The sequence below is a fragment of the Salvelinus fontinalis genome, chromosome 1, assembly GCF_029448725.1.
Source record: "Salvelinus fontinalis isolate EN_2023a chromosome 1, ASM2944872v1, whole genome shotgun sequence".
Classification (NCBI taxonomy): domain Eukaryota; kingdom Metazoa; phylum Chordata; class Actinopteri; order Salmoniformes; family Salmonidae; genus Salvelinus; species Salvelinus fontinalis.
This window is the reverse complement of record NC_074665.1, coordinates 17,475,979-17,503,503: the sequence shown is the minus strand read 5'-3', so window position 1 is coordinate 17,503,503 and position 27,525 is coordinate 17,475,979. Positions and strand designations below refer to the sequence as shown.

Here is a 27,525-nt window from a genome sequence, read left to right as displayed (position 1 = left end):
AGTCTGCACTCCAATCTACACGAGGGCAGTGTTCTCAAGAGGACCTGTGTATGCTTGGCCACAGGAGGTCGCTGTGAGTCCAGGGTGTGATTGGTGGCAGACATCCTCCAGTGTTTTTTCCGACTGTCCCTGTGTGAGTTAATGGCTCCTCCTGCTAGATACGGAGCTGGTAGCGAGCAGTCCGAAAAACACTAACTACACCCGGGTAGATAGATAGCGCGCTGGGTGGTTTGAGAGAGAGGCTCGCCGGGTTGTAGTCGAGGCCTGGTGTTAAAGCGTGAAGCGGATGGTCGAGGAAAGCGTTCTGTATTTTAACAACAGACCCTCCAAAAAATGAACTCCGTCAGAGCCACCAACCGGAGACCCAGGCGAGTCTCAAGGCCGCGCCCGGTGCAGCCCGACCGGAACGAGGGGGACCGAGGTGAGAGGGACCATCGCCAGAGCACTGTAGGGCTGTAGTCGTGTCAGGACGTCAAGGTTCCACAGTGACCCCAGCCTCAGCTGCCTGGCACGAGAGTTATTTAGGCAAAGCCGAGGCTTGTACCTTTGTGGCACAGGCCGCGCTTTGTTTGGCTTGAGTGACTGTAGCTACCAGTGGGGCTGGGGGGTAGCGTGAGTACTTCCCTGCTGCGTAGTTCGCTAACGCGTTGACTAGCTAACGTTAACTAACCCATATAACTATGCAGCCATCCATAACGTCGACCATGGCGAACCCACTGACTTTGACAGATTGTGAATGGGCATGGCAGTAACGTAACTAGCTAGCTATCATCGGCTTCTAACGAAATTAATCTGCGTTGTATTTTGAACTGACATTTTTGGGGTGTGCTGCCCATACTCCAGTAACTAGCTAGTTACTTTAGCTCGCTAACGACAAGCTATGAATGTCTACTTTAGCGATGAACGATCAGCCGCAATTTAAACAAGTAACGTTGCATTTTCTTGTTAAGCAGTCAACCAGCTAGTTAACTGCGTGGCTCACACTCACCAGACATTTAATTTAACAAGCTAACTACCTAGTTAAGCTAACCAGTTATGTCTAACTGAACGCTAACGTTGGCTAGCTAGCTGTGTTTGTTTACATGGCAGATTTACTAGCGAACAGTAGTACCTACGTAGTTGAGTTTTGACTCATCGGTGCAGGTCTGGTCGGCCCGGTTACCTGCAGGTCAACTTTTCTGGGCTTATAGGGGCTGTGGCTTTGTTATCGCAGTGTGATGGGCAAGAGGCATTTGGCCAGCTAGGGAAGGACATTGTGGGGCTCAGTCGGGCCCTATTCTGGTAGTCAAACCGCAGGGACGCATCTGCAGTTATCAATCACCAACCATAATATGTCACCCACACAGCGTTGTAATACAATGGCCTACCCCTGTCATATATTAAACACATCCATGACACCACCCAGACAATGAATGACCTAAAATCGTTTTAGAAGAGGTGGACTAGAATGACACTGATCAGCTGTCATTACTAATAAATGTGTTTTTAATCAGCCCTTTACACCCTTACCAACTGCAGTAGTGATTAGTCTGTGTGGGTGGATGGTGTTGTTTGAATGGCATCTGCCTGCTGGTGTTTGTTTGTTGAACTGTGCTGATGGAGAAGATGTATGTGTCTTTGCGCTGTGTTTACCCAGGCAGCACAATTCTGATATTTTTAACACTAATTTGTGTTTCGACCAATCAGATCAGCTATGGAAAAGATCTGACGTAATTGGTCAAAGGACCAATTAGTGGGGAAAAGATCAGAATTGGGCTGCCAGTGTAAACGCAGCCTATATGTGTCAGACTTTGTTCTGACTGTGTCCTCTGTGTCCAGCAGATGAGGAGGCTCCAGCTGCAGCAGCGGAGGTGGCTGTGGAGGAGTCTGGGCCTGCAGCTGGGAACAGCCCCTACCAGCTCCGACGCAAGTCTCTACTGCCCAAGAGAACAGCTTCCAGTACTGCAGCGGCCTGCCCCAGCAAGACCGCTATGGAGGTCAGTCCGAGAGAGAGCACCATTCTGTGTTTGTTCACATCCCTTAATTGATTTAAAAGGACTGGTTTGCGGTCCTGTATTTCTGATGGTAGAGCATGGTGCTTGCACCACCAGGGTTGCGGGTTTAATTCCCGGGGCCACCCATACGTAAAATGTATACATGTATGACTAAGTCGATTTGGATAAAAGTGTCTGCTAAATGGCATATGTTATGTTATTCTGATACATTATTTATGAAACCGTTTGGCTCGGGCACCAGTGTACATTTCGGGAGAATGGTAGAGGACAGTATTGGTGTGAGAGAGACAGAATGTGTGTGTGTTAGTGTCTCAGTCATTGGGGGAGGTAGCTGTGTGTTTGTTACTGATATGTGTTCTGACACAGGGAGCGTCCACCTCGACGACAGAACCCTTCGGTCCCCGAGCCAAACGAGCCAGGGTCTCTGGCAGGAGCCACGACCTGCCAGGTAAGAATGTGTGTCTAGGCGTTCAAGTCAATGACGTGAGGTGTCTGCATGGCTCTTTCTACAACTGTATGTATCATCTATTCATACTAATGGAAACTGTGTGTCTAGCGGCTCTAGCAGAGCAGTACCTGCAGCAGAAGCTTCCAGATGAGGTGGTTCTGAAGATTTTCTCATATCTCCTGGAGCAGGACCTCTGTCAGACTGCCTGCGTCTGCAAACGCTTCAGCGAGCTAGCCAACGACCCTATACTCTGGTACACAATCTTCAGTGGACTGTGACTCTATACTGAAGGGAAAACAAAGACACATTTTCTTGCCCATTGTAGTTAACGTAATAGTTAACTGATATTTCACCCCAAAACAATCAGTCACTATCGACCGTTATTGGTCCACACTGACATGAAGGCAGTTCATTTGTGCATCCCTCCATGCCTGAAGTTGACCTTTTGCCTTTTCTGTGTGTGTCCAGGAAGCGTCTGTACATGGAGGTGTTTGAGTACACCCGTCCCATGATGCACCCCGAGCCAGGAAAGTTCTACCAGGTCAGCCCTGAGGAACACGACCACCCAAACCCCTGGAAGGACAGCTTCCAACAACTGGTGGGTAGACTGTGTGTGTGTGTCAGTGTTTTCCATTAGAGCATGAATTCGGTTAATTAGCCGGTTACATAAACATTTTCAGCCTGCTACTTTTTCTACTTCATTTTAACTAGGTTACTTTTTATTTAAAGTTAAAATTTGCTAGTCGAGTCCGCTAGAATGAACGATATGCATTTTCTAGAGATCTAGGATAGGCGCCTGTCAGTCACAAAGAGAGCGATGACCCATACCTCAGTGGCGATGACAGGGAAACGCAGTCTGCTGTCTGTCCCACCTCCCGGTACAATTTGTGTGCGCTGTGTTTGTTTGCAGTCGAATTTCTTGACACTGAGGGGGGAGAGAATTTGCTCGTCCCGTGTAATGTAAGTGGTAACGATGAGTTGAAATCCACCACTTAGTCTAATTATTATTTTCTGGCTCATAGAAAATAAATCAATTGCATGTTTCATATAGCCAGCCACGTGGAGACGTGGTGGATAGTAGGCTATTTAGTGTGCTTTGATTGACAATTGAACAGCAAATGTTGACTAGTTTATAAAAAGGTGTCAGACTGACTAAGTAAAGCAGATCTATAACCCTTGCCAGTCATAAATCATGCAACGTGGTTATAGGTCCATGGTATTGCATCGGGACAAGTAAGCCAAACGATTGTCTTATTGTTATAGACGACCACGTGTTCTATTTTCTCTCCATTTGATATGATTATGACTTGTCCAATTGAGCCACCCTTTCAGTTTAATGCGTGTTAGGTTTCTCCTGCAGCGCTGTTTCATGAACAAACATTGAATGAATCTAACGGAATGGCTAAAAAAAGTGAATGTCAAGCCCTGCTTCTCAATTAAATGTTAACAACAAGTAGTCTAGGCTTACCTGGCAGAATGATATCATGATTATTTTCATCAATCCAGTGGGTATTTGTCAGTGGTATAAAGTACCTATGTAAAAATACCTGAAAGTATTAAAGTCGTTTTTTGGGGTATATTTACTTAATTTATATTTGACAACTTTTACTTCACTATATTACTATACAAATATTGTACTTTTCACTGCATACATTTTCCCTGACAACCAAAAGGACTAGTTACAGTTTGAAGGCTTAGGAGGATAGGAGAATGGTGATATTCACACACGTATCAAGAGAACACATGGTCATCCCTACTGCCTATAGTCTGGCGAACTCACTAAAAACAAATGCATCTTTTGTAAATAGTGTTGGAGTGTTCCCGCCGCTATGCGTACATTCTTAAAACAAGAAAATGGTGCCGTCTGCTTTGCTTAATATAAGGCATTCTAAATGAGTTAAATTTTAACTTCTACTTTTGATACTTAAGTATATTTTAGCAATTACATTTACTTTTGATACTTAAGTATATTTAAAACCAAATACTTTTACTCAAGTAGTATTTTACTGGGTGACTTTTACTTGAGTAACTTTCTATTAAGGTATCTATACTTTTACTCCCGTATGATAATTGGGTACTTTTTCACCACTGGTATTTGTTTTGCAAACTCTACCATGGTATGTGCGCTACAAAAACAAGCTAACAGCCTATTGCTAGGTGCACACTGGAATTAAAGGGTAACTACATCCCAAAGTTAAAATGTCTTACGCCTTTTCACAGTCCTCAAAAGTGGTCTCCTGATGTGGTTTAAGCATTGTTGTGGACTCAGAACATTCAATTTGGTTGTTTTTCTATTTAAAAAAAAGTGATTTTTGAATGCGAAAACCTAAAAAAAAGAATGTGGGCTATATACTGTACTTCCTTTTTTTTGTTTGAATAAAATACATTATTTGAAGAAAAAACATCATTGTGACAATTCATATCTTGTAGTGAAACTGTAAATATGACTAATCAAGAGAAGGCAGGTTTAATGTTAATATTAAAAAAGGTTCAATGTTAACATTAAAGGTTTAATGTTCTCTTTCTTAGAAAATAGTCCTGATCATATAGGCCTGGATCTAGACAATATCCAAAACAACTAACAATACACTGAATTCATATTTTTAAAGTAATTTTAAAGTCATGTCTTTCCTAAAAATACCACAACACATTCTTCCAATCTGGGAGGTAAATTCTCTAAAGTATTAAGTCATTTTGCTGTGTATTTTAAATGGAATCAATACATTAGAATGTACTAGAGGCCACCAAAATAGAGCTACTTTTGGAGAAAAATGATCTAACAGGCCCGGGGGTGCCTGGTTGGCTACGTTTTCTATTTTGCTGGCTACTCTATGTATTATACTGGTGTGTGTGTGTGGTTAGACAAACATTGTGTTAATGTTATTTTAACATTGTTGTAAAATTGTGTCGCAGTATAAAGGAGCCCATGTGAAGCCAGGCTTTGCTGAACATTTCTACAGCAACCCTGGGAGGTATAAAGGCAGGGAGAATATGCTGGTAAGAGACACATCATTATACTCATGGTCTACTGAAAGCACATTTTTCAATATGGCTGCGAGCCAGCTCCATTCTAGCTTGATTTAATGTAACCGTGTCTGTCTCCAGTACTATGACACCATAGAAGATGCGTTAGGAGGGGTGCAGGAGAGTCATTTTGATGGGCTGATCTTCGTCCACTCTGGGATCTACACTGACGAGTGGATCTACATAGAGTCCCCTATCACCATGATTGGAGCAGGTACTGTGTGTGGTCTGTCTGTCTCTTGCTCTTTCTACCTCTGTCTGTATTATCTAGTGGTAGAAATTGACATTCTTTTTGTGTGTGTAGCTCCTGGTAAGGTGTCTGATAAAGTGGTTATTGAGAACACCAGAGACTCGACGTTTGTCTTCATGGAGGGATCGGAGGACGCCTACGTAGGATACATGACCATTAGGGTACGCTGCTAACACAGATCCAACTCTCTCTCTCTCACACACACACACACACACACACACACACACACACACACACACACACACACACACACACACACTCCCCACATCTCCCCTCTAACCTGTTGTTTCATCTTCAGTTTAACCCAGATGATAAGTCGGCTCAGCACCACAACGCCCACCACTGTCTGGAGATCACTGTCAACTGTTCTCCCAACATAGACCACTGTATCATCAGATCTACCTGCACAGGTAATGTGCACACAGTCCGCAGTCGGGCTTGTTTGTTTTGCCTGTGTTTTGCCTGCTTAGATTTTCTCCAGTATGTGGATGTTGGTAAATGTAGTTTCTCCAGTGGGGCATGTTGGGTAAAGTAGTTTCTCTACTCCAGTGGGCTCGGCTGTGTGTGTGAGCGGCCAGGGGGCGTGTCCTACCATCAAACACTGCAACATCAGCGACTGTGAGAACGTTGGACTTTACATCACCGACCATGCACAGGTAAACAAACACACCACCGACCATACACACCACTGACCACTCTAAAACACCCTCTCTGACTGTGTATTCCTGCACGGTATCTATGAGGATCACGTATTGCACGGTATCTATGGGGATAAGTAAGGGAGAAATGCCCACGTTCTGTTCATTACCTTGGAAATATTGGGCGAGGGGGAGCCGAGTCCGTTTGCCAAGGTAATGTACGGAGGAGGAGAGGCGTATACCACAGTTGCCAAGGAAAACCATGTTAAAGCACACATTTACTGGTAGAAATTAAATGTATTCGTTGATACTTAAATGTTTAAGTGAATTCATACTTTCTCATCTTCTGGTTGCTAGAGACGTGATCTAGTCTTTCATTCGATTAGTTCGATATTTATGGGCGCTACCCAGTCGTTGGTTCTTTATGTTCCGTTGCCATGCTCTCTGGCAACATTCTTATCCTTTGCTTGCTAGCTAGCCAACTAGCTACGGCTAACACAGTAATGTTTTTGCCTGGCATAGCTACATGAGTGTGCCTTCTCGTCAGGACACTCGTCAACACTGTTCGTTACGAGGAGATCACATTGCATATCAAACACTAGGCTAGAAGCTAGCTAAATAGTTTGTTGCTAGAAAACCTGCCAACATGCCAACTGAATTAAAATAAAATAAGATGCTGAAAGCAGCGGGTCAAACTAGAAACATGTAGAAGGATTTGACAGCATAGCGCCACTTGCATCGTGACCGCAACAGTAGCGACCAGATAAATTCATGTTTATCACTCACCACGCTAGATCAGATACAGTAAAAAAAAAAAAAAAATCTATTTGCAAAAACACATCGCTTGCTAGCTACGTTTTTCATCGTTGAACCTGCATTTACTATGTTTCCAATTTTGGTGTGTGGTTGTTGGTTTAGCTTTCTGTAACTGTAGCAAGTATGGTTTGCATGTGTACAGTCGTGGCCAAAGTTTTGAGAATGACACAAATATAAATTTTCACAAAGTCTGCTGCCTCAGTTTGTATGATGGCAATTTCCATATACTCCAGAATGTTATGAAGAGTGATCAGATGAACGGCAATTAATTGCAAAGTCACTCTTTGCCATGCAAATGAACTGAATCCCCCAAAAACATTTCCACTGCATTTCAGCCCTGCCACAAAAGGACCAGCTAACATCATGTCAGTGATTCTCTCGTTAACACAGGTGTGAGTGTTGACGAGGACAAGGCTGGAGTTCACTCTGTCATGCTGATTGAGTTCGAATAACAGACTGGAAGCTTCAGAAGGAGGGTGGTGCTTGGAATCATTCTTCCTCTGTCAACCATGGTTACCTGCAAGGAAACACGTGCCGTCATCATTGCTTTGCACAAAAATGGCTTCACAGGCAAGGATATTGCTGCCAGTAAGATTGCACCTAAATCAAGCATTTATCGGATCAAGAACTTCAAGGAGAGCGGTTCAATTGTTGTGAAGAAGGCTTCAGGGCGCCCAAGAAAGTCCAGCAAGCGCCAGGACGTCTCCCAAAGTTGATTCAGCTGCGGGATCGGGGCACCACCAGTACAGAGCTTGCTCAGGAATGGCAGCAGGCAGGTGTGAGTCCATCTGCACGCACAGTGAGGCGAGGACTTTTGGAGGATGCCCTGTGTCAAGAAGGACAGCAAAGAAGCCACTTCTCTCCAGGAAAAACATCAGGGATAGACTGATATTCTGCAAAAGGTACAGGGGTTGGACTGCTGAGGACTGGGGTAAAGTCATTTTCTCTGATGAATCCCCTTTCCGATTGTTTGGGGCATCCGGAAAAAAAGCTTGTCTGGAGAAGACGAGGTGAGCGCTACCATCAGTCCTTTGTCATGCCAACAGTAAAGCATCCTGAGACCATTCATGTGTGGGGTTGCTTCTCAGCCAAGGGAGTGGGCTCACTCACAATTTTGCCTAAGAACACAGCCATGAATAAAGAATGGTACCAACACATCCCCCGAGAGCAACTTCTCCCAACCATCCAGGAACAGTTTGGTGACGAACAAGGCCTTTTCCAGCATGATGGAGCACCTTGCCATAAGTCAAAAGTGATAACTAAGTGGCTCGGGAAACAAAGCATCGATATTTTGGGTCCATGGACAGGAAACTCCCCAAACCTTAATCCCATTGAGAACTTGTGGTCAATCCTCAAGAGGCGGGTGGACAAACAAAAACCCACAAATTCTGACAAACTCCAAGCATTGAAAAAGAAGGGTCAACACTGCAAATATTGACTCTTTGCATCAACTTCATGTAATTGCCAATAAAAGCCTTTGACACTAATGAAATGCTTGTAATTATACTTCAGTATTCCATAGTAACATCTGACAAAAATATCTAAAGACACTGAAGCAGCAAACTTTGTGGAAATTAATATTTGTTATTCTCAAAACTTTTGACCACGACTGTAGGAGCATATTGCATCATGATTGCAAGGTGTCGCAATGTTTTTCCCCAACTGTCCCGTTTTCTGGTTTTAATGCCCTTCTGGCCAATCAGAAACGAGTATTCAGCAATGCTGTGGTATAATGATGTGACAATGTATTGCGGGGTATCTATGAGGATAATGGTGTGATAATGTGTTGCAGGGTATCTATGAGGATAATGAGATCAGTAATAATGCATTGGCGGGAATCTGGGTAAAAAACCACGGCAACCCCATCATCAGACGAAACCACATCCACCACGGCCGAGATGTAGGAGTCTTCACCTTCGACCACGGCATGGTAACTCGCTGACCTATAACCTCTCACCCTCCATTTCCCAGGTTTTTACATTGGTGCTGTACATTGCAATGCTGACAGTATCTCTCTCTCCCCTCAGGGTTATTTTGAGAGTTGTAACATCCACAGGAATCGTATAGCAGGCTTTGAGGTGAAGGCGTATGCTAACCCTACAGTGGTTCGCTGTGAGATCCACCATGGCCAGACAGGGGGCATCTATGTGCATGAGAAAGGAAGAGGACAGTTTATAGAAAACAAGATCTACGCCAACAACTTCGCTGGAGTCTGGATCACCTCCAACAGCGACCCTACGATACGGTACACACACACACACACCCCCCTACAATACTGTTACACATACACACGCATAGTAACCCTACGATACAGTACACACCCCTACAATACTGTTACACACGCATAGTAACCCTACGATACAGTACACACACCCCTACAATACTGTTACACACACACACGCATAGTTGCACTACGATGCAGGAAACACACACACATAAAACTACTCTATGAAATTATAGACACTAACCCCTCTAAGTATTATGGGCTGTTTGTTGACGTTCTGTCCGTCTCTAGGGGCAATGCAATCTTTAATGGTAACCAAGGGGGCGTGTACATATTTGGCGATGGGCGTGGCCTGATCGAGGGGAACGATATCCATGGCAACGCTCTGGCAGGAATCCAAATCAGAACCAACAGCTGCCCAATTGTACGCCATAACAAGATCCACGACGGACAGCACGGCGGCATCTACGTGGTAAACAAACACACACTCTTCAAATGATTTTACTCGTATAGATCCTTGGGCTTGTGCATCTCAGGAGATATTGCTAAGTGTTGTGTGTGTTCAGCATGAGAAGGGCCAGGGTGTGATCGAGGAGAACGAGGTGTACAGCAACACGCTGGCAGGAGTCTGGGTGACAACCGGCAGCACACCTGTCCTCCGCAGGAACCGCATCCACAGCGGCAAACAGGTAACACACAGCCCACACTCATTCTCTCACCGTTATCGATGGAAGAACAAATACAAAAGGGATATTCTTGTATCCTGTGAGAATTGGAGGCCTGTCTCATTAGTGTCTGGACTCTACATTGTTTAGAAGTCCGACCTAACGCCCCTTCTCCCTCTCAGGTTGGTGTGTATTTCTATGACAACGGCCATGGGGTGTTGGAAGACAACGACATCTACAATCACATGTACTCCGGCGTTCAAATACGGTACGTCCTGCCTCTTCACACGCCAGCCCAACGCAGGACACACGGTGCGTACGATAACGTTTGACTAATGTTAGATGACGGTTTTACTAACACTGTTGGTTGTCTATAGGACGGGCAGCAACCCCAAGATCCGCCGCAACAAGATCTGGGGAGGACAGAACGGAGGCATCCTGGTCTACAACTCCGGTCTGGGTTTCATCGAGGACAATGAGATCTTCGACAACGCCATGGCGGGCGTGTGGATTAAGACGGACAGCAACCCCACGCTGCGGCGCAACAAGATCCACGACGGGAGAGACGGGGGCATCTGTATCTTCAACGGAGGGAGAGGTCTCCTGGAGGAGAACGATATCTTCAGGAACGCCCAGGCAGGGGTCCTCATCAGCACCAACAGCCACCCGGTGCTCCGCAAGAACCGCATCTTTGACGGTTTTGCTGCAGGTGAGCTGCCCGTGTGTAAACATTTTACATGAGCTTTACTGTACTGACTGGTCGATACTGTAACCTACTCGTCGTCCGCCACCTGTGTTGAGGATGTCATTTCCTGTCTCAGGTATCGAGATAACCAACCACGCCACTGCAACTCTGGAGGGGAACCAGATCTTCAACAACCGTTTCGGAGGCCTGTTCCTCGCCTCGGGGGTGAACGTCACCATGAAAGGTAGCTAGCGCTAACAGGGTAGGGTAATGTAGCGCTAACAGACTAGACCAGTGGTAGTCAGTATATTTCTGAGGGATCCACTTGTGAAACAACCTCGCTGGGCGAGCCACCATAGGCTACCCATCGGTGAAAGGGGGTTGGGGGGGGCAAGAATTCAAATGAATTCACACATGATATTTATAGATACTAATTAACATGGACAAACAAGCTATTTCATTCTCCATTGTAGGACACTTGGCTATTAGAAACAAATGTTACTAAATGATTTGATGAATCTTTTGAATATGGCCTTATTGCCATTATCTCTAAAGTTATAGCACAAAGATATTTGTTAAATTTCAGTCTGAAGGAAGTATATGGTTTTAATCAGTTCATTTCCCCCAGTCATTCTGTGCAGATTCATCACTCTCCCTTCTAACGAGTCCTACACAGCTTGTGTTCGTCGTAGATGGAAACAGAAGACACGTATGTGTTCCTGAGAGTCATTGCTTTCAGGAATGAGGTCATACTCTGTTCAACAGCTATAGTCAAATTCCTAGGAATATTATCTCTGTTTGTCCCGGCTGCTAATAGTGGATACTGGAGGTTACTGGCGTAACCATGGTTCTATGTACTAATTAAGCAGCACATTCAGCTGACTGAATAATAACTTGCACAACACATCCATTCAGATTGTTGCAGAGAGACGCCAATAGGGTTGCCGTGAGACGCGCAGTGACTATGGCTGGCTTAGACTGTATAGAAAAAGGTTCTTGGTCGCTCTCTGGATATGTGATCTTTTGGGAATGTCTATCAAGTGGACAGGCTCTCACCCTCTGCTCCGCCTCTCTTCCAGATAATAAGATAATGAATAACCAGGATGCCATAGAGAAAGCTGTGAGCAGAGGACAATGTCTCTACAAGATCTCCAGCTACACCTCCTACCCCATGCATGACTTTTACAGGTACACACACCAGCCCATGCACGACTCCTACAAGTACACAGACACACACCAGCCCATGCACGGCTCCTACAAGTACACACACCAGCCCATGCACGACTCCTACAAGTACACAGACGACATTTAGTCACAGGTACACAGCAGTGTGTACCTGTGTTGTTGTCTGTTCACACTGCTTTGCTTTATCTTGGCCAGGTCGCAGTTGCAAATGAGAACTTGTTCTCAACTAGCCTACCTGGTTAAATAAAGGTGAAATAAAAAATAAAAAAAGTTACTCCACTGATGTTTCCTTTGACCTGTGTGTGTCCAGGTGTCACACCTGCAATACGACAGACCGGAACGCCATCTGTGTAAACTGCATCAAGAAGTGTCACCAAGGACACGACGTGGAGTTTATACGGCACGATAGGTGAGTAGCGAACACCAACCGTTTACTACCAACTAGATGGCCCCACTTGTGGCGTTTTGTTTCAAACGAATTGAAGGACTGTCCAAACTATTTTTCGACGAGAATCTTTTTCGAATAACAGGATAACAACTTCTATATGTTTTCATTACGTTTTGGATCGTTCTTTCTCTCACGTCCTGTCCTGTAATCCGTGTTACCCCCATCTCTCTCTCTCCGTAGGTTTTTCTGTGACTGTGGAGCGGGAACTCTGTCCAACCCCTGTACTCTGGCTGGAGAACCCACACACGACACGGACACACTTTACGACTCAGCCCCGCCCATAGAGTCCAATACACTGCAACACAACTGAACACACACACACACATCACATGTACACACACACACACTACATAAACACACACCCTATAATCTACATACACACACTACATAACACACATTCATAACACACTCATATATATATATATATATATATATATATATATATATATATATATATATATATATATGCACACACAGACATATACACCACTCACACACGCTGGCCATAGGGAGCCAGAGAGACTGAATATGGTGTTCTCAGCAGGGACTGGCATAGAGGAACCCTGAGATTCAGAGACTGAATACGGTGTTCTCAGCAGGGACCGGCATAGAGGAACCCTGAGATTCAGAGACTGAATACGGTGTTCTCAGCAGGGACTGGCATAGAGGAACCCTGAGATTCAGAGACTGAATACGGTGTTCTCAGCAGGGACTGGCATAGAGGAACCCTGAGATTCAGAGACTGAATACGGTGTTCTCAGCAGGGACTGGCATAGAGGAACCCTGAGATTCAGGGACTGAATACGGTGTTCTCAGCAGGGCCCGGCATTGAGGAACCCTGAGATTCAGAGAGAGACCGAGACAGTGATGCACTTGGGATTCTCTACTAAAGGGAACTATGAAGCTGGTCTGAATTTGACTGGTCTGGTCTGGATTAGCCTCTGGTCTACGGTGATGAGAAACTGACTCGTACTGAACGGCCACATGAGATTCTCACCATTGCATCTCTGGACGCCAAATGGCCAGGTAGAGGATGGAGAGTGAGTGTGGAGAGGGTAGGGAAGTGGCTACTCTGATAATGTCGGAGTGGCCAATGAGACTTCCTTTGCCTGTGACCTCTCGGCGACTCTCCAGGATCCTGGGAATCGAACTTCCTCCCAAGATAGGAAGAAAGGAGATTTAGCCCCACCCACTGAGAAAACGCTTCCTGTTCAGAGGCATCTGTTACTAGGCAGTGGATGGCTGATATATACATACGTACTGCTAACGGAAGAGAGGGACTTTGATCAAGTACCTCTGCTTTTATAATATGTTATTCTGATCAACAGATATTATTTTAATGCTTTCTCATGTAGTTTTGTATTTACAAGCAAAAAATCTTACTGTATTTGAATGTCTTTTTATTATTATATATTATAATTCTAAATGTTTGTTGTGTTGACCCCAGGCTTCCTGCAGTAGCTGTTCATGTCCCAGTGGATTTGTTCTTTCTGTGAAAGAGAATCACGTTTAACACTAAAGACTCTCTCCAGGCTAGTAGATGTAGGACTGGTGGAAGATTGTGTGTGTGTGTGTGTGTGTGTGTGTGTGTGTGTGTGTGTGTGTGTGTTGGAAGGGTGCATGTGTATGTTTGTGTTCATATGCAGTCCGTGTTCCTGGAGAGGGTCAGATACGGGGCATCAGGCCTTTTTCAAACTGGGACAGACGAGTCGTTCTGCAGTCCCCTTCCCCATCTCTCCCTCTCATATTCTCTCCCCTCCTCGTTCCCCCGCCTCCCTCTCTCTTCCTTACCCTGATCTCTCCCCCCCTCCTTTTCTCTCTTTGTATTCTGGTGACTGTGGCTCCTCATACAGCCTGGATCGTATGCATGTGTACCATAACATCAAGGTCGTGTGCCCCTGCTCAGACGCTGCGTGCCACGTCGGCGACTGTGCCGTCGGGAACCAGATAGCTATTACATATGTGCTTAATTGATGCGTAAAATACCTTCCCAGGCATAAGATCTGGCACGCATCAATAACGTCTGACCAGGGGACACAACCCTAGACTTAATATATTGTGAAGTATTAATACAACCATTATGTAGATGCTAGTATGAATTCAAAAAAGGTTTAATTTCCTAGGAAGAAAAAAAAAAAATACAGGAAACTGGTCGTTTGTAAGAAAATAAAACTTTATTAGATCAGCCGTGTGTCTGATTTTCCGACTGATTTAATTCCGTCCAACCCGTTTACAACGAGCCTGTGCTCCTCCCACCAGCCTCCCTTGCAATACAACCTTTGGTAACAAACAAGCAAACTAAAATCCAATCAAATTATTATTTATTTTATTTTTACAGGGACAGTGCACATCAATCAACGTTTCAGTAAAAGTGCCGGTTTTAGCCAGCTGGCTGATTTTCAACCGCAGTCCCTGGGCAGGTTATTTAAAAACAATTACAATATAGACAATCATTGAGCAGTGAGCACACGCAGAGCAACATAGGACAAGCAGGACGTAGCATACAGACAGAGCAACATAGGACAAGCAAGACAGAGCAACATAGAACAAGCAAGACGTAGCATACCGACAGAGCAACATAGGACAAGCAAGACGTAGCATACAGACAGAGCCACATAGGACAAGCAAGACAGAGCAACATAGGACAAGCAAGACGTAGCATTGAGACAGAGCAACATAGGACAAGCAAGACGTAGCATACAGACAGAGCAACATAGAACAAGCAAGATGAAGCATACAGACAGAGCAACATAGGACAAAAAGCAGCCAGACAAAATTCCTAAAAGCAACAAAGTGTTTCCACACCTCACAAGCTACAGACAACGGACAACGTGGAAAGCGGCAATTCACAGCTAGGGATTATGTTCACAAATCTGATTGACCTTTAGCCATGTCTTCATGCATTTTGTGGAAGTGTGATATGTGGTGCAGTTATGTGTGTCTGATGGCATTGTATTCCAGACATGGGAAGCTCTCACAGAGAAAGCGAATTTACTAAAGGTGCTTTTCCTTAAGGGAACTATACAGTCACCTCTCATGGCAGACCTTGTGGATCTGCTGCCATATGTTTGGGTTTTCTGTTTAACAAAAATACTGAGTGGAGGGGGAGCCAGGCCATTTAGGATCTTGAATACAAGACATGCGTCGATGTATCGCACAAGATTTTCCCAACTCAGAAGCTCATGCTTTCTGAGGATGTAACAGTGATGATGGCTATTGGGCTTTCTATCAAGCACTTTGAGAGCCTGTTTGTAGACAGACTGAATAGGTTTTACTGTTGTACAGCAAGCTTGGGCCCAACTAGTCAAGCAGTATGTTAAGTGGGGGAGTATCATAGATTTGAAGTACAGTTTTGCTACCTCTGTAGTCAAACAGTTTCGTATAAATCGTATGTTTCCTATGTTGAATTGGATTATTTGAATTACCTTTTTCACATGCTTTTTAAAAGAGAGGTTGGAATCAAGTATGATGCCAAGATACTTAAAATCAGATACCACCTGGAGCTTCTCCCCTGACACACAGACATCTGGCTCAGTAGCATCTGTTGCCCTCTTTGTGAAAAACATGCAAACAGTTTTTTTCACGAGTCACTGAGCCACTTTGTAACCTGGACCCTTACAGTAGTGAGTTCTTGTGCAGCAAGCTCAAGTAAAGTTGTGTGTGAATATTGCACCAACAACGGACTCCTGACCAGACCAGTGTGTCACTGTTCTCTCTCGCGTCAGCCAGGCTAAGATGGGGCTTCATGTATAAAATGTTCTCACACTCAGGTTTGGTCATGAATTATGCATGTGTCAAATCACACTAACGTTGTTATTTATAACTTGAACTTCGTGTGAAAACGTAAGATTTATTGTTTATGATCTACCCAACTTTTATTCATGTGTATAAAGTAGACTGTTCGTCAGTAGTTTCTTCCAATTTTAACTGCCATGTAATATGCTCTAAAACTAGCTGTTTAGTGTCCTCGGGATGTTGATCTCTCCAGAGATCTGGCGTCTCAGCTGAGAGGTAAAGTGTTTATTCATGCAACTATCATTACTGTCCAAAAGAAAATACAGAATGATTTAAAAAAATTTGAACAGGATTTTTTATTGGAAACATGGTTACATGTTTTATGAAACTAGAAAGACGGTGAGGAAAGACTACGCAGAAAAGGAAAACGGATCATGGGCTACAACTACTGTAGAAGGTCTGAACTTGCATGGAGCTCGGTGATGTGTTATGGGCAACAACCTCCACCTTAATGGCTTTCAGCTCCGCATTTACCTCCTGGTCAGTAGTGGTGGCGGCCGGCAGAGATTTCACCTCTAGAAACAACTGGAACAATACTCTACAAGCCAATGAGCTACATACACTGCAATGCTTATGTATTTGGACAGTGATGCTAAATGTTTTAATTTGGCTCTATACTCCAGCATTTTGGATTTGAGATCAAATGTTTTATGAGGTGATGGTACAGAATGTCACCTTTTATTTGAGAGCATATTAATACATACCTGTTTTACCGTTTAGAAATTTAAGCACTATAGATCTAGTCCCCCCCCCCCCCCCCCCCCCCCCCCACACAATTTGAAGACGTCAAGTATTTAGACAAATTTCACTTAGTGCACCAAAGTAGTCAACAGTTAACAGTGTTTGGTCCTATTTTTATTTTATTTTACCTTTATTTAACCAGGTAGGCTAGTTGAGAACAAGTTCTCATTTACAACTGTGACCTGGCCAAGATAAAGCAAAGCAGTGCGACACAAACAACAAAACAGAGTTACACATGGAATAAACAAACATACAGTCAATAATACAATAGAAAAAGTCTGTATACAGTGTGCAAATGAGGTAGGATAAGGGAGGTAAGGCAATAAATAGGCTATAGTGGTGAAATAATTACAATATAACAATTAAACACTGGAGTGATAGATGTGTAGAAGCTGAATGTGCAAGTAGAGATACTGGGGTGCAAAGGAGCAAAATAAATAACAGTATGGGGATGAGGTAGTTGGATGGGCTATTTACAGTTGCGCTATGTACAGGTGCAGTGATCTGTGAGCTGCTCTGACAGTTGGTGCTTAAAGTTAGTGAGGGAGATATGAGTCTCCAGCTTCAGTGATTTGTGCAGTTCGTTCCAGTCATTGGCAGCAGAGAACAGGAAGGGAAGGCGGTAGGAATTGGCTTTGGGGGGTGACCAGTGAAATATACCTGAAATATACCATATTCCTAGCACGCAATGACTACATCAAGCATGTGACTACAAAGTTGTTGGATGCATTTACAGCTTGTTTTGGTTGTGTTTTGGATTATGTGTTTTCCAATGGTGAATGGGACCAAATACTATACTTGTAATTACTTTAGTACACTATAAGTGAAATTTGTTCAAATACTTATGACACCTTCAAATGGGGGGACTAGATACATAAAGTGCTTTCATTTCTAAATGGTCAATCAGATATGCCAATACCCTCAAATAAAAGGTGATATTCTGTATTGTCACCTCATATGAAACATTCATGATTATCGACATTCATGTTGAAGTGTTCACCACCATCTTCTACACACAGACAAAAAGAGCAGTGTGTGTGTGTGATGATATACATAGATAGATTTTAGATCCTGAGACTTATTATTATATACAGTGCATTCGGAAAGTATTCAGACTTTTGACTTTTCCCACATTTTGTTACATTACAGCCTTATTTTAAAATGTATTAAATAAAAAGGGAAAAAACTTAAATACCTTATTTACGTAAGTATTCAGACCCGAAATTGATCTCAGGTACATCCTGTTTCCATTGATCATCTTTGAGATGTTTCTACAACTTGATTGGAGTTCACCTGTGGTAAATTCAATTGATTGGACATGATTTGGAAAGGCACACGCCTGTCTATATAAGGTCCCACAGTTGACAGTGCATGTCAGAGCAAAAACCAACCCATGAGGTCGAAGGAATTATCCGTAGAGGTCAGAAACAGGATTGTGTTGAGCTACAGATCTGAGGAAACATTTCTGCAGAATTGAAGGTCCCCAAGAACAGTGGCCTCCATCATTCTTAAATGGAAGAAGTTTGGAACCACTAAGACTCTTCCTAGAGCTGGCCGCCTGGCCAAACTGAGCAATCGGAGAGAAAGGCCTTGGTCAGGGAGGTGACCAAGAACCCGATTATCACTCTGACAGAGCTCTAGAGTTCCTCTGTGGAGATGGGAGAACCTTCCAGGAGGACAACCATCTCTGCAGCACTCCACCAATCAGGCCTTTATATGGTCGAGTGGCCAGACGGAAGACACTCCTCAGTAAAAGGCACATGACAGCCTGCTTGGAGTTTACCAAAAGGTACCTAAAGGACTCTCAGACCATGAGAAAGAAGATTCTCTGGTCTGATGAAACCAAGATTGAGCTCTTTGGCCTGAATGCCAAGCGTCATGTTTGGAGGAAACCTGGCACCATCCCTACAGTGAAGCATGGTGGTGGCAGCATCATGCTGTGGGGATGTGTTTCAACGGCAGGGACTGGGAGACTAGTCAGGATCGAGGGAAAGATGAACGGCGCAAAGTACAGAGAGATCCTTGATGAAAACCTACTCCAGCAGCCTCAGGACCTCAGACTGGGCGAAGGTTTTTCTTCCAGCAAGACAACAACCCTAAGCACACAGACAATTTTTATAAATTAGGAAAAATATATTAACTGCCCGGCCAAACTTTTTTGCTTTGTAATTATGGAGTATTGTGTTTAGATTGAGAAAAAAAATGTTTTAAATAAATTTTAGAATAATGCTGTAAAGTAACAAAATGTGAAAAAGATCAAGGGGTCTGAATACTTTCTGACGGCACTATATCAGCTCTGCTCCCCCTGTATGAAGGATATACTATATCATTAGGTACGAAGGCTGTGTCTTGACTCCAGGCAGGGTGGGCATGGCCTGTTGGAGCTCTAGACCCCTGCAGTCCACAGCCAGGAGAACTGGTGTAGGGGATGGGGTGGAGATAGAGGTCACAGAGAAGCCCAACACGCTGTCAGACTCCTCTCCTCTTTACAGGTCACCTTCAGGTAAAACCCAACACGCTGTCAGACTCCTCTCCTCTTTACAGGTCACCTTCAGGTAAAACCCAACACGCTGTCAGACTCCTCTCCTCTTTACAGGTCACCTTCAGGTAAAACCCAACACGCTGTCAGACTCCTCTCCTCTTTACAGGTCACCTTCAGGTAAAACCCAACACGCTGTCAGACTCATCTCCTCTTCAGCATCCAGACCTACACATACACACACTATTAAATGGTGTATGTGTCCAGTTCATGTGCTGTGCTGTTCCGTCTGCAGGCTGTTCCAGTGTGTTCATCTTCTCCCTCAGCTCAGAGAGCACCATGTCAAACGACGCCTTAACCAGGGACTCATGGTTCTCCACACACACATATATACACACACACACACACACACACACACACACACACACACTCTTTACCTAGTTCATGTCCATTGTTGTATCGTCTCTCTGTACTTGAAGTCAGCCCGCAGGTCTCTGAGAGGAGAGATCAACACTTCCTTCAACAGCATCTGGGGCCTTCCTAGAACATAGGATGGTGCTAGAGAGTTAGTGTGTGTGTGTGTACATCTTAGACAGTCTGTTTCACAGGAGGTTGGTGGCTCCTTAATTGGGAAGGACGGGCTCATGGTGATGACTGGAGTGAAATTAGTGTGAGAGAGAGTTTGTGCGTGTGTGTCCCCTAGTGGTTAGAGCGTTGGGCCAGTAACCGAAAGGTTGCTAGATCCAATCCCCAAGCTGACAAGGTAAAAATCTGTTGTGCTGCCCCTGAACAAGGCAGTTAACCCACTGTTGCTAGGCCGTCATTGTAAATAAGAATTTGTTCTTAACTGACTTGCCTAGTTAAATAAAGGAAAAGCTTATTGGACAAGCGGTGGGGAACTGCCACAACAGATTGTCCTGAAGAGTCTGTATGACCTCACTTTCATTCACTAGACACACTACCAGGTCCAATCTACACACACAACAGTATAGTGTTTATAGTAATAGGAAAGACATGAAGGTGGCAGCAGAAGAGCGGGCACAATCTTCGGTGTTACCCTGAACTGCCATGTTTACTCACTATGCCGTCACCGTTGAGGGCTGTACGGCTAAGTTGTCCTGTCTCATGTACTGGCTGAGGTCAAGCTGAAGGAGCTGAAGTTTGATTGGTCAGACAGCACTTCCAAGTAACGAACCACTTCTGCCAGACACATTTGGCTACCATGGAACACACACAGACACACTGTACTGTAAATGGAGTGTGTTTTGTGTTGGGCAACAATGGTCAGATTACCCGCGAGCAGTGGAGTTATATAAAGAGCTCTACTAATGGAAATGCATGCTGGCTTATCAAGCTGCTGCATCCCAGACCGAAGGGCACCGACAGGCACGAGGCACCTTGGTGTGTGTGTGTGTGTGTTACCTGTTTGTCTAGTTCAGTCAGAACGCTGCAGGCATCGGCCTCTCCTTTCCTGGTCCGTAGCAGTCATTTCAGGTCCTGGATCACGTCTTTATTACTGACAGCAACACACCACCACTCTGCAACACACACACAGATTATACATAAGCACACACACATGCAATATATACACACTCCCTTTCTCACTCACACACTCCTTTTCACTCACACACTCACTCACATTCTCTCTCTCTCTCTCTCTCTCTCACACACACTCTCACTACCTCTCTCTCTCTCTCACTACCTGTCTTAAGTAATCAGTGTTGTCGCCCTGTGGTAACAGGCATTCTTTAGGGCCGACTAGGTTACATCTTTACGTCAGGGAACTTACACGTCCACATAACCTACGCCCACCACTCACTATCCATCAGCACCGACAGCCAACCGTAAGGCCACAACCCCCGCTGATCCAGCCCCGCTTCCCTCAGTCCCTCCAAATAGAAAATCCTCAAACTGGGTCAGATTTCTGAAAGAAAGAGATGAAAAGTGAGAACTATTATGACGTGTGTGAGAGAGAGAAGAAAGAGGGGGGTGGGGGGGGCTTGTTTGGATGACATAGCGTAATGCTGCAACTCAGGGGTAGATGTAACATAGTAAATCTGCACAGTTCTCGATTATGATTTGTTGGTAAAGTTCTCTACATGTTCTGTGTTCGACTTGGTGTTTGTGTGTGTCATATTTATTTACAGTGAGAAATGACAGATCTGCCCTCTTAATGTTGCCAGGGTAACCATTGCCATGGCAACACAGATGATAATATCATATATTACTGTGTGTATGAACCACGTTCCTCTCTGCTGGCTGCAACATCTCTCTATCTTTCTACTCCATCTGCCCCCCATTCCATTCCTGACAGGCAAGGCATCACATACAATATGTTCATTCTTTTGACAACTTCTCTGTTAATATATTCCTCCCATGTCATTCGAGTGTCAAACCGGACGTCCAGGAACCCAAACTCCCACCCTCTCCTTCTGTACTGCTCCAGGAGATTGGAGCTGTCAGCAACATCACATGCTGCTGGTTCACAGACCAGAGGTTGACTAACAGGTGGTTGGAGGTGAGAGAGCTTAGGACTTCCACATTCTTCTCATTCTTCCCACACAGTGTTAGTGTGGGTTACTGGAGTGTTAGTGTGGGTTACTGGAGTGTTAGTGTGGGTTACTGGAGTGTTAGTGTGGGTTACTGGAGTGTTAGTGTGGGTTACTGGAGTGTTAGTGTGGGTTACTGGAGTGTTAGTGTGGGTTACCCGCGTGTTAGTGTGGGTTACCCGCGTGTTAGTGTGGGTTACCCGCGTGTTAGTGTGGGTTACTGGAGTGCTAGTGTGGGTTACTGGAGTGTTAGTGTGGGTTACCCGCATGTTAGTGTGGGTTACCCGCGTGTTAGTGTGGGTTACCCGCGTGTTAGTGTGGGTTACTGGAGTGTTGGTGTTGGGTTACCTGACTGTTGGTGTTGGGTTACCTGAGTGTTGGTGTTGGGTAACCTGAGTGTTGGTGTTGGGTTACCTGACTGTTGGTGTTGGGTTACCTGAGTGTTGGTGTTGGGTTACCTGAGTGTTGGTGTTGGTGTTATTTCAGTTTGTTTGGCTTATAGTGTTAGCCCTACTGCTAATATCCTGTCTCACTTCAGACACAAACAAACACAGAGGGGCAATACCCAGACCTAACCGCTCCCAGAGCATGAGAAAATCCCTCCAGACCAGTTCGAGCCACACTTCTCTTATCACAAGCTCTCTCCTTCTGTCTCCCTTCCTCACTGTACTGTATATCATCACTGTATATCATCAACAAGATCTCATGGTCTGACAAGGTCTGACTTCAGTATTCAATGTTTGTCCAGGGGGGAGGATAAACATATTTTTCTGACAGTTAAGTTTACTAATTTTTTCAGATTGGTTGAGGGTTAAGGTTTGGGATAGGGTTAAAACAAACAAACCGAAACATTTGTGAACCCGCGATCCTTGGAGTTTGTGGCTTACCTTCATCCGCCATCCCCATTCACAACGCCCTATCAAGCCGCGAACCTACTTGATGGTAATACTGCTCACCGTTTCCCCTAGTGGCCAGTATTGAAAGCATCTTCCGACATCATGGGGATCTGGACGAACGTCAAATACCGCATTGAATTTGGTGTGACCGGGCTCATATCCTAGCTACCCTTCTATTCCTCTCCAAACATACACCTTTCCTAACAATTTCAGAGAATATTTTGACAGGCAGTGATTGACAGGTTGACAGAATTATTGCCAGATGGTCAAGATTATCAGGATGTCTCTGTATTTATAAAGACATGAATCGTTCTTAAACCTAATCACCAATTATTAATTTATGTTTGATGGTTTTTCTAATGTATTGTATTTGTGTGTGTGTCCTTGCTGTGATGGCAACTGTTTACTGTGTGTGTCTGTGGGATTGTTGAGATCTACAGTCGGAGGCTTCAAGGTAAGAATGACAGACGGCGAGAGAGAGTGCTTACATATATACTATACACTGCATTCGGAAAGTATTCAAACCCCTTTATTTCTTCAACATTTTGTCAGTGGTGGAAAAAGTACCCAATTGTCATACTCGAGTTCAAATAGAAAATGACTTGATTAAAATTGAAAGTCACACAGTAAAATACTACTTGAGAAAAAGTCTAAAAGTATTTGGTTTTAAATATACTTACTGTCGAAGTTTACATACACCTTAGCCAAACGCATTTAAACTCCGTTTTTCACAATTCCTGACATTTAATCCTAGTAAAATGTCCCGGTCTTAGGTCGGTTAGGAACACCACTTTATTTTAAGAATGTGAAATGTCAGAATAATAGTAGAGAGAATGATTTATTTCAGCTTTTATTTCTTTCATCACAATCCCAGTGGGTCAGAGGTTTACATACACTCAATTAGTATTTGGTTGCATTGCCTTTGAATTGTTTAACTTGGGTCAAACGTTTCGGGTAGTTTTCAACAAGCTTCCCACAATAAGTTGTGTGAATTTTAGCCCATTCCTCCTGACAGAGCTGGTGTAACTAAGTCTGTAGGCTTTTTCAGTTCTGCCCACAAAGTTTCTATAGGATTGAGGTAAGGGCTTTGTGATGGCCACTCCAATACCTTGACTTTGTTGTCCTGAAGCCATTTTGCCACAATTGTGGAAGTATGCTTGGGGTCATTGTCCATTTAGAAGACCCATTTGCGACTAAGCTTTAACTTCCTGACTGATGTCTTGAGATGTTGCTTCAATATATCCACATACTTTTCCTCCGCCAAGATGCCATCTATTTTGTGAAGTGCACCAGTCCCTCCTGTTGCAAAGCACCCCCACAACATGATGCTGCCACCCCCGTGTTTCACGGTTGTGATGGAGTTCTTCCGCTTGCAAGCCTCCTCCTTTTTCCTCAAAACATAATGATGGTCATTATGGCCAAACAGTTCTATTTTTGTTTAATCAGACCAGAGGACATTTCTCCAAAAAGTACGATCTTTGTCCCCATGTGCAGTTGCAAACCGTAGTCTGGCTTTTTTATGGCGGTTTTGGAGCAGTGGCTTCTTCCTTGCTGTGCGGCCTTTCAGGTTATGTCGATTATAGGACTCATTTTACTGTGGATATAGATATTTTGTACATGTTTCCTCCAGCATCTTCAATCTGTCTGTAAATTTGTGGAGTGGTTGAAAAATGAGTTTTAATGACTCCAACCTAAGTGTATGTAAACTTCCGACTTCAACTGTAAGTATCAAAAGTAAATGTAATTGCTAAAATATAAGTATCAAAAGTAGAAGTAAAACTTGTCAAAAATATGAATAGTAAAGTACAGATACCCCAAAAAACAACTTTGTCTTTTGCGATTGCTTACACGTTTGTTGCGGAATTTGGCTCATTGTGTCAAAACTCTACACACAAGTCAAATAAGACACAACACTTAGAGATAAACATGTCACTTCTATGTCAAAATGAAACTCTGCCATCAAAACCTAACAATCCTTTTTCAAAATGGTATTTTTGCAACAAAATGTTACACCCATGCACCATTTGAATTACTTTTTCAAAGCAGCAACAACACACTGATGTACTTTATACAAAACACTGCTGTCTTTAGTACTTTGTATACCTTTTTAATGTTCTCATACAGGCTTCTGTGCAAGATTGTTCCAGTACAGTACATCTACTCACATTTCAACGAACACACAAATAGAAAGGCTTCAGAAAAAATATACAGCTAATTTTTTTGCCGTTTCAGGTTTTTACAACAACAAAAAACACAAAGAAAAGTAGAATTACAGTACAGTAATCAATACAATATGTTATTGTAAGCTCACAGAAAGAAACATTATTACTGTAAAATTACAGGGCAATGGTAAACAAAAAATAGTATTGTAAGGGATGGGGTGAATGGTTTATGGATCCCGCCTTCTGTTAGGGTCTGGCCACATCACCTCATCCACATCACAAGCAATGTCATCCCTGGCTAGGAAACAGGGAAAATATTGCCTTGCGTGCTGTATCTAACCCTGGACTGACCCCACTTCAATGTCTCTGCATGCCTCTTCCGTTGCTTGCAGAAGAGGCATGTGGTTGGCGGTCATACACTTTCCATTGAGAAATGGGGAGTAAAGGGGCAAGTCTACAACTGTGAAGTTATTGTGGTTGGTGAACCAGTCCCTGCCCAGAACAGCCCGGTGGAAACTAACATTATCCCAGATGACAACAAACCAGGCTGCTCTGGTCCGTCCTGTACAACTGTGAAGTTATTGTGGTTGGTGAACCAGTCCCTGCCCAGAACAGCCCGGTGGAAACTAACATTATCCCAGATGACCACAAACCAGGCTGCTCTGGTCCGTCCTGTACAACTGCATTATGTAGTGCTTCCAGAAATATGATTGTGTGCAGTATTGTAGGGACCCAGGGTGGCGTGGTGATGGAGAACTCCTTGCAGACTAATGGTGTCACACAAGGTGATATTTCCCCCGCGCTGCCCAGGGACATTCACAACGGCTCTGTAACATTTCGGCCCCGACGCCTGGTTTTAGCTAGATTGTCATTGATAAAGCTGGATTCAATGAACTCATGAGGCTGTGCAGCTGCATCAAAGTCCAGGACTCTCTGTAACAGAAAATGCATTCACTGTACCGTGAATATGGTGTTACTCAAAACACAGGATTACAATGTTTACATTTTCACACAAGGATAGGGGTGGGGGTGGTTTGGGTCAGACACATTCAGTCAAAACTACAAGCTACAGGTAAGGCAGGTGCTTGTCATTGGTTAGGTTTTTTTTAACATACTGTACTGTGATACTGTACACAGTAACATCAAAACTGTATTACATGTACTTCACAGCACTATACCATTTTTTTTATCGCTGGGGAGCATAGACCTAATATTGTAGGACTACATTGTATTGTACGGTGATGCAGAATGATGTGCAACAATTACAGTCCAGTGTAGAAAGCTGAAGACATACCTGTTCTCCAGTCTAAATGTCTGTATTATGGATGCTACCGTGTAGCGACTCAGGTTGGGCTGGACTCTCTGCCTCCCTCATCGTCAGGCCATGATTTATGACATGGTCCACCAAAGTGGCCCTAATGTCGTCGGAAATATGTCTCTGTCTGTTGCCTGGTCCCCTTTTTTGTTCTTGTCCTAATCCTCCTCCTATCTCTCTCCCTCTTCCTCTCGCTCTCGCTTCCTCCATGTTTGTGTAACAGTATTGCTTCCGTCCCTCTCCTCGCCCCTACCTGGGCTCGAACCAGGGACCCTTTGCACACATCAACAACAGTCACCCACGAAGCATCGTTACCCATCGCTCCACAAAAGCCGTGGCCCTTGTAGAGCGAGGGGAGCAACTACTTCAAGGTCTCAGAGCAAGTGAGGTCACCGATTGAAACGCTATTAGCGCGCACCACCGCTAACTAGCTAGCCATTTCACAACGGTTACACTTGCAAAGTTCTCACAAAAGAGGAGAGCTTACCTGAGGTCTATTTATAGTGCTAAGGCTCAGACTAATTGGTGTTCAATTACTGTATACATGTTTTCATGTGTGTGTGGGGATGTTGCCAATTTCAGGTATGTGTGTTTTCCAACTGATTGCAAGAAATGTCATTCTTGAACGAACTGTCTAATGTAAGAAACAGTGTGTAGTGTTTTGCCAGTGTGTTGCAGAATTGCAAACAAAGTGCAAACAAAGTGCAAAGTGTGTTGCAGAAGTGCAAACAAAGTGCAAAGCAGGAAATGTGTTAGGACTTTTGGTGCCTTTGTTTAAGGCATGGTTACAAAAGTTAAGGTTTTGATGCTTTTGTCTAAGCATTCACTTTCAGTGTGTTAGCAATCGGCAAAAACTGTGAGTAGTACTTTAAAGTATTTTTACTTAAGTACTTTACAACACTGCATTTTGTTAAGTTACAGCTGTACTCTAAAATGTATGAAAAATGTGTTTCCCCCTCATCAATATTGTCACACCGTGACCTTAGAGATCCTTTTCATGTCTCTATTTGGTTTGGTCAGGGTGTGATTTGGGGTGGGTATTCTATGTTATGTTATTTGTATTTCTATGTTTTGGCCGGGTAGGGTTCTCAATCAGGGACAGCTGTATTTCGTTGTCTCTGATTGAGAACCATACTTAGGTATCCCTTTTTCCCACCTGTCTTTGTGGGAAGTTGACTTTGTGGCACATAGCCTTAAGCTTCACGGTTTGT

At 44.0% G+C, this 27,525-nt stretch overlaps 1 protein-coding gene across 3 annotated transcripts; it reads left to right on the top strand.

The window, feature by feature from the left end:
* The first annotated feature begins 88 nt into the window (after window positions 1-88).
* Window positions 89-14,562, top strand: LOC129825772 (F-box only protein 11-like). Of its 3 annotated transcripts, none has more exons than XM_055885948.1 (20): window positions 90-421; window positions 1,819-1,976; window positions 2,361-2,442; window positions 2,551-2,695; window positions 2,911-3,040; window positions 5,356-5,439; window positions 5,548-5,680; window positions 5,771-5,877; window positions 6,015-6,126; window positions 6,266-6,372; window positions 8,963-9,100; window positions 9,198-9,415; window positions 9,686-9,866; window positions 9,961-10,083; window positions 10,242-10,327; window positions 10,437-10,768; window positions 10,881-10,988; window positions 11,824-11,932; window positions 12,240-12,338; window positions 12,558-14,562. In XM_055885948.1, exons 1-20 carry the CDS (start codon window positions 334-336, stop codon window positions 12,685-12,687), a joined length of 2,670 nt encoding a protein of 889 aa, XP_055741923.1. In that variant the 5' UTR covers window positions 90-333; the 3' UTR covers window positions 12,688-14,562. The 3 variants fall into 3 exon arrangements, with proteins under 3 accessions (XP_055742026.1, XP_055741923.1, XP_055741974.1); XM_055885999.1 differs by having other exon boundaries at window positions 91-421; window positions 1,822-1,976; XM_055886051.1 differs by lacking the exons at window positions 11,824-11,932; window positions 12,240-12,338; window positions 12,558-14,562 and adding an exon at window positions 11,373-11,712 and having other exon boundaries at window positions 89-421.
* The last annotated feature ends 12,963 nt before the right edge of the window (window positions 14,563-27,525 follow it).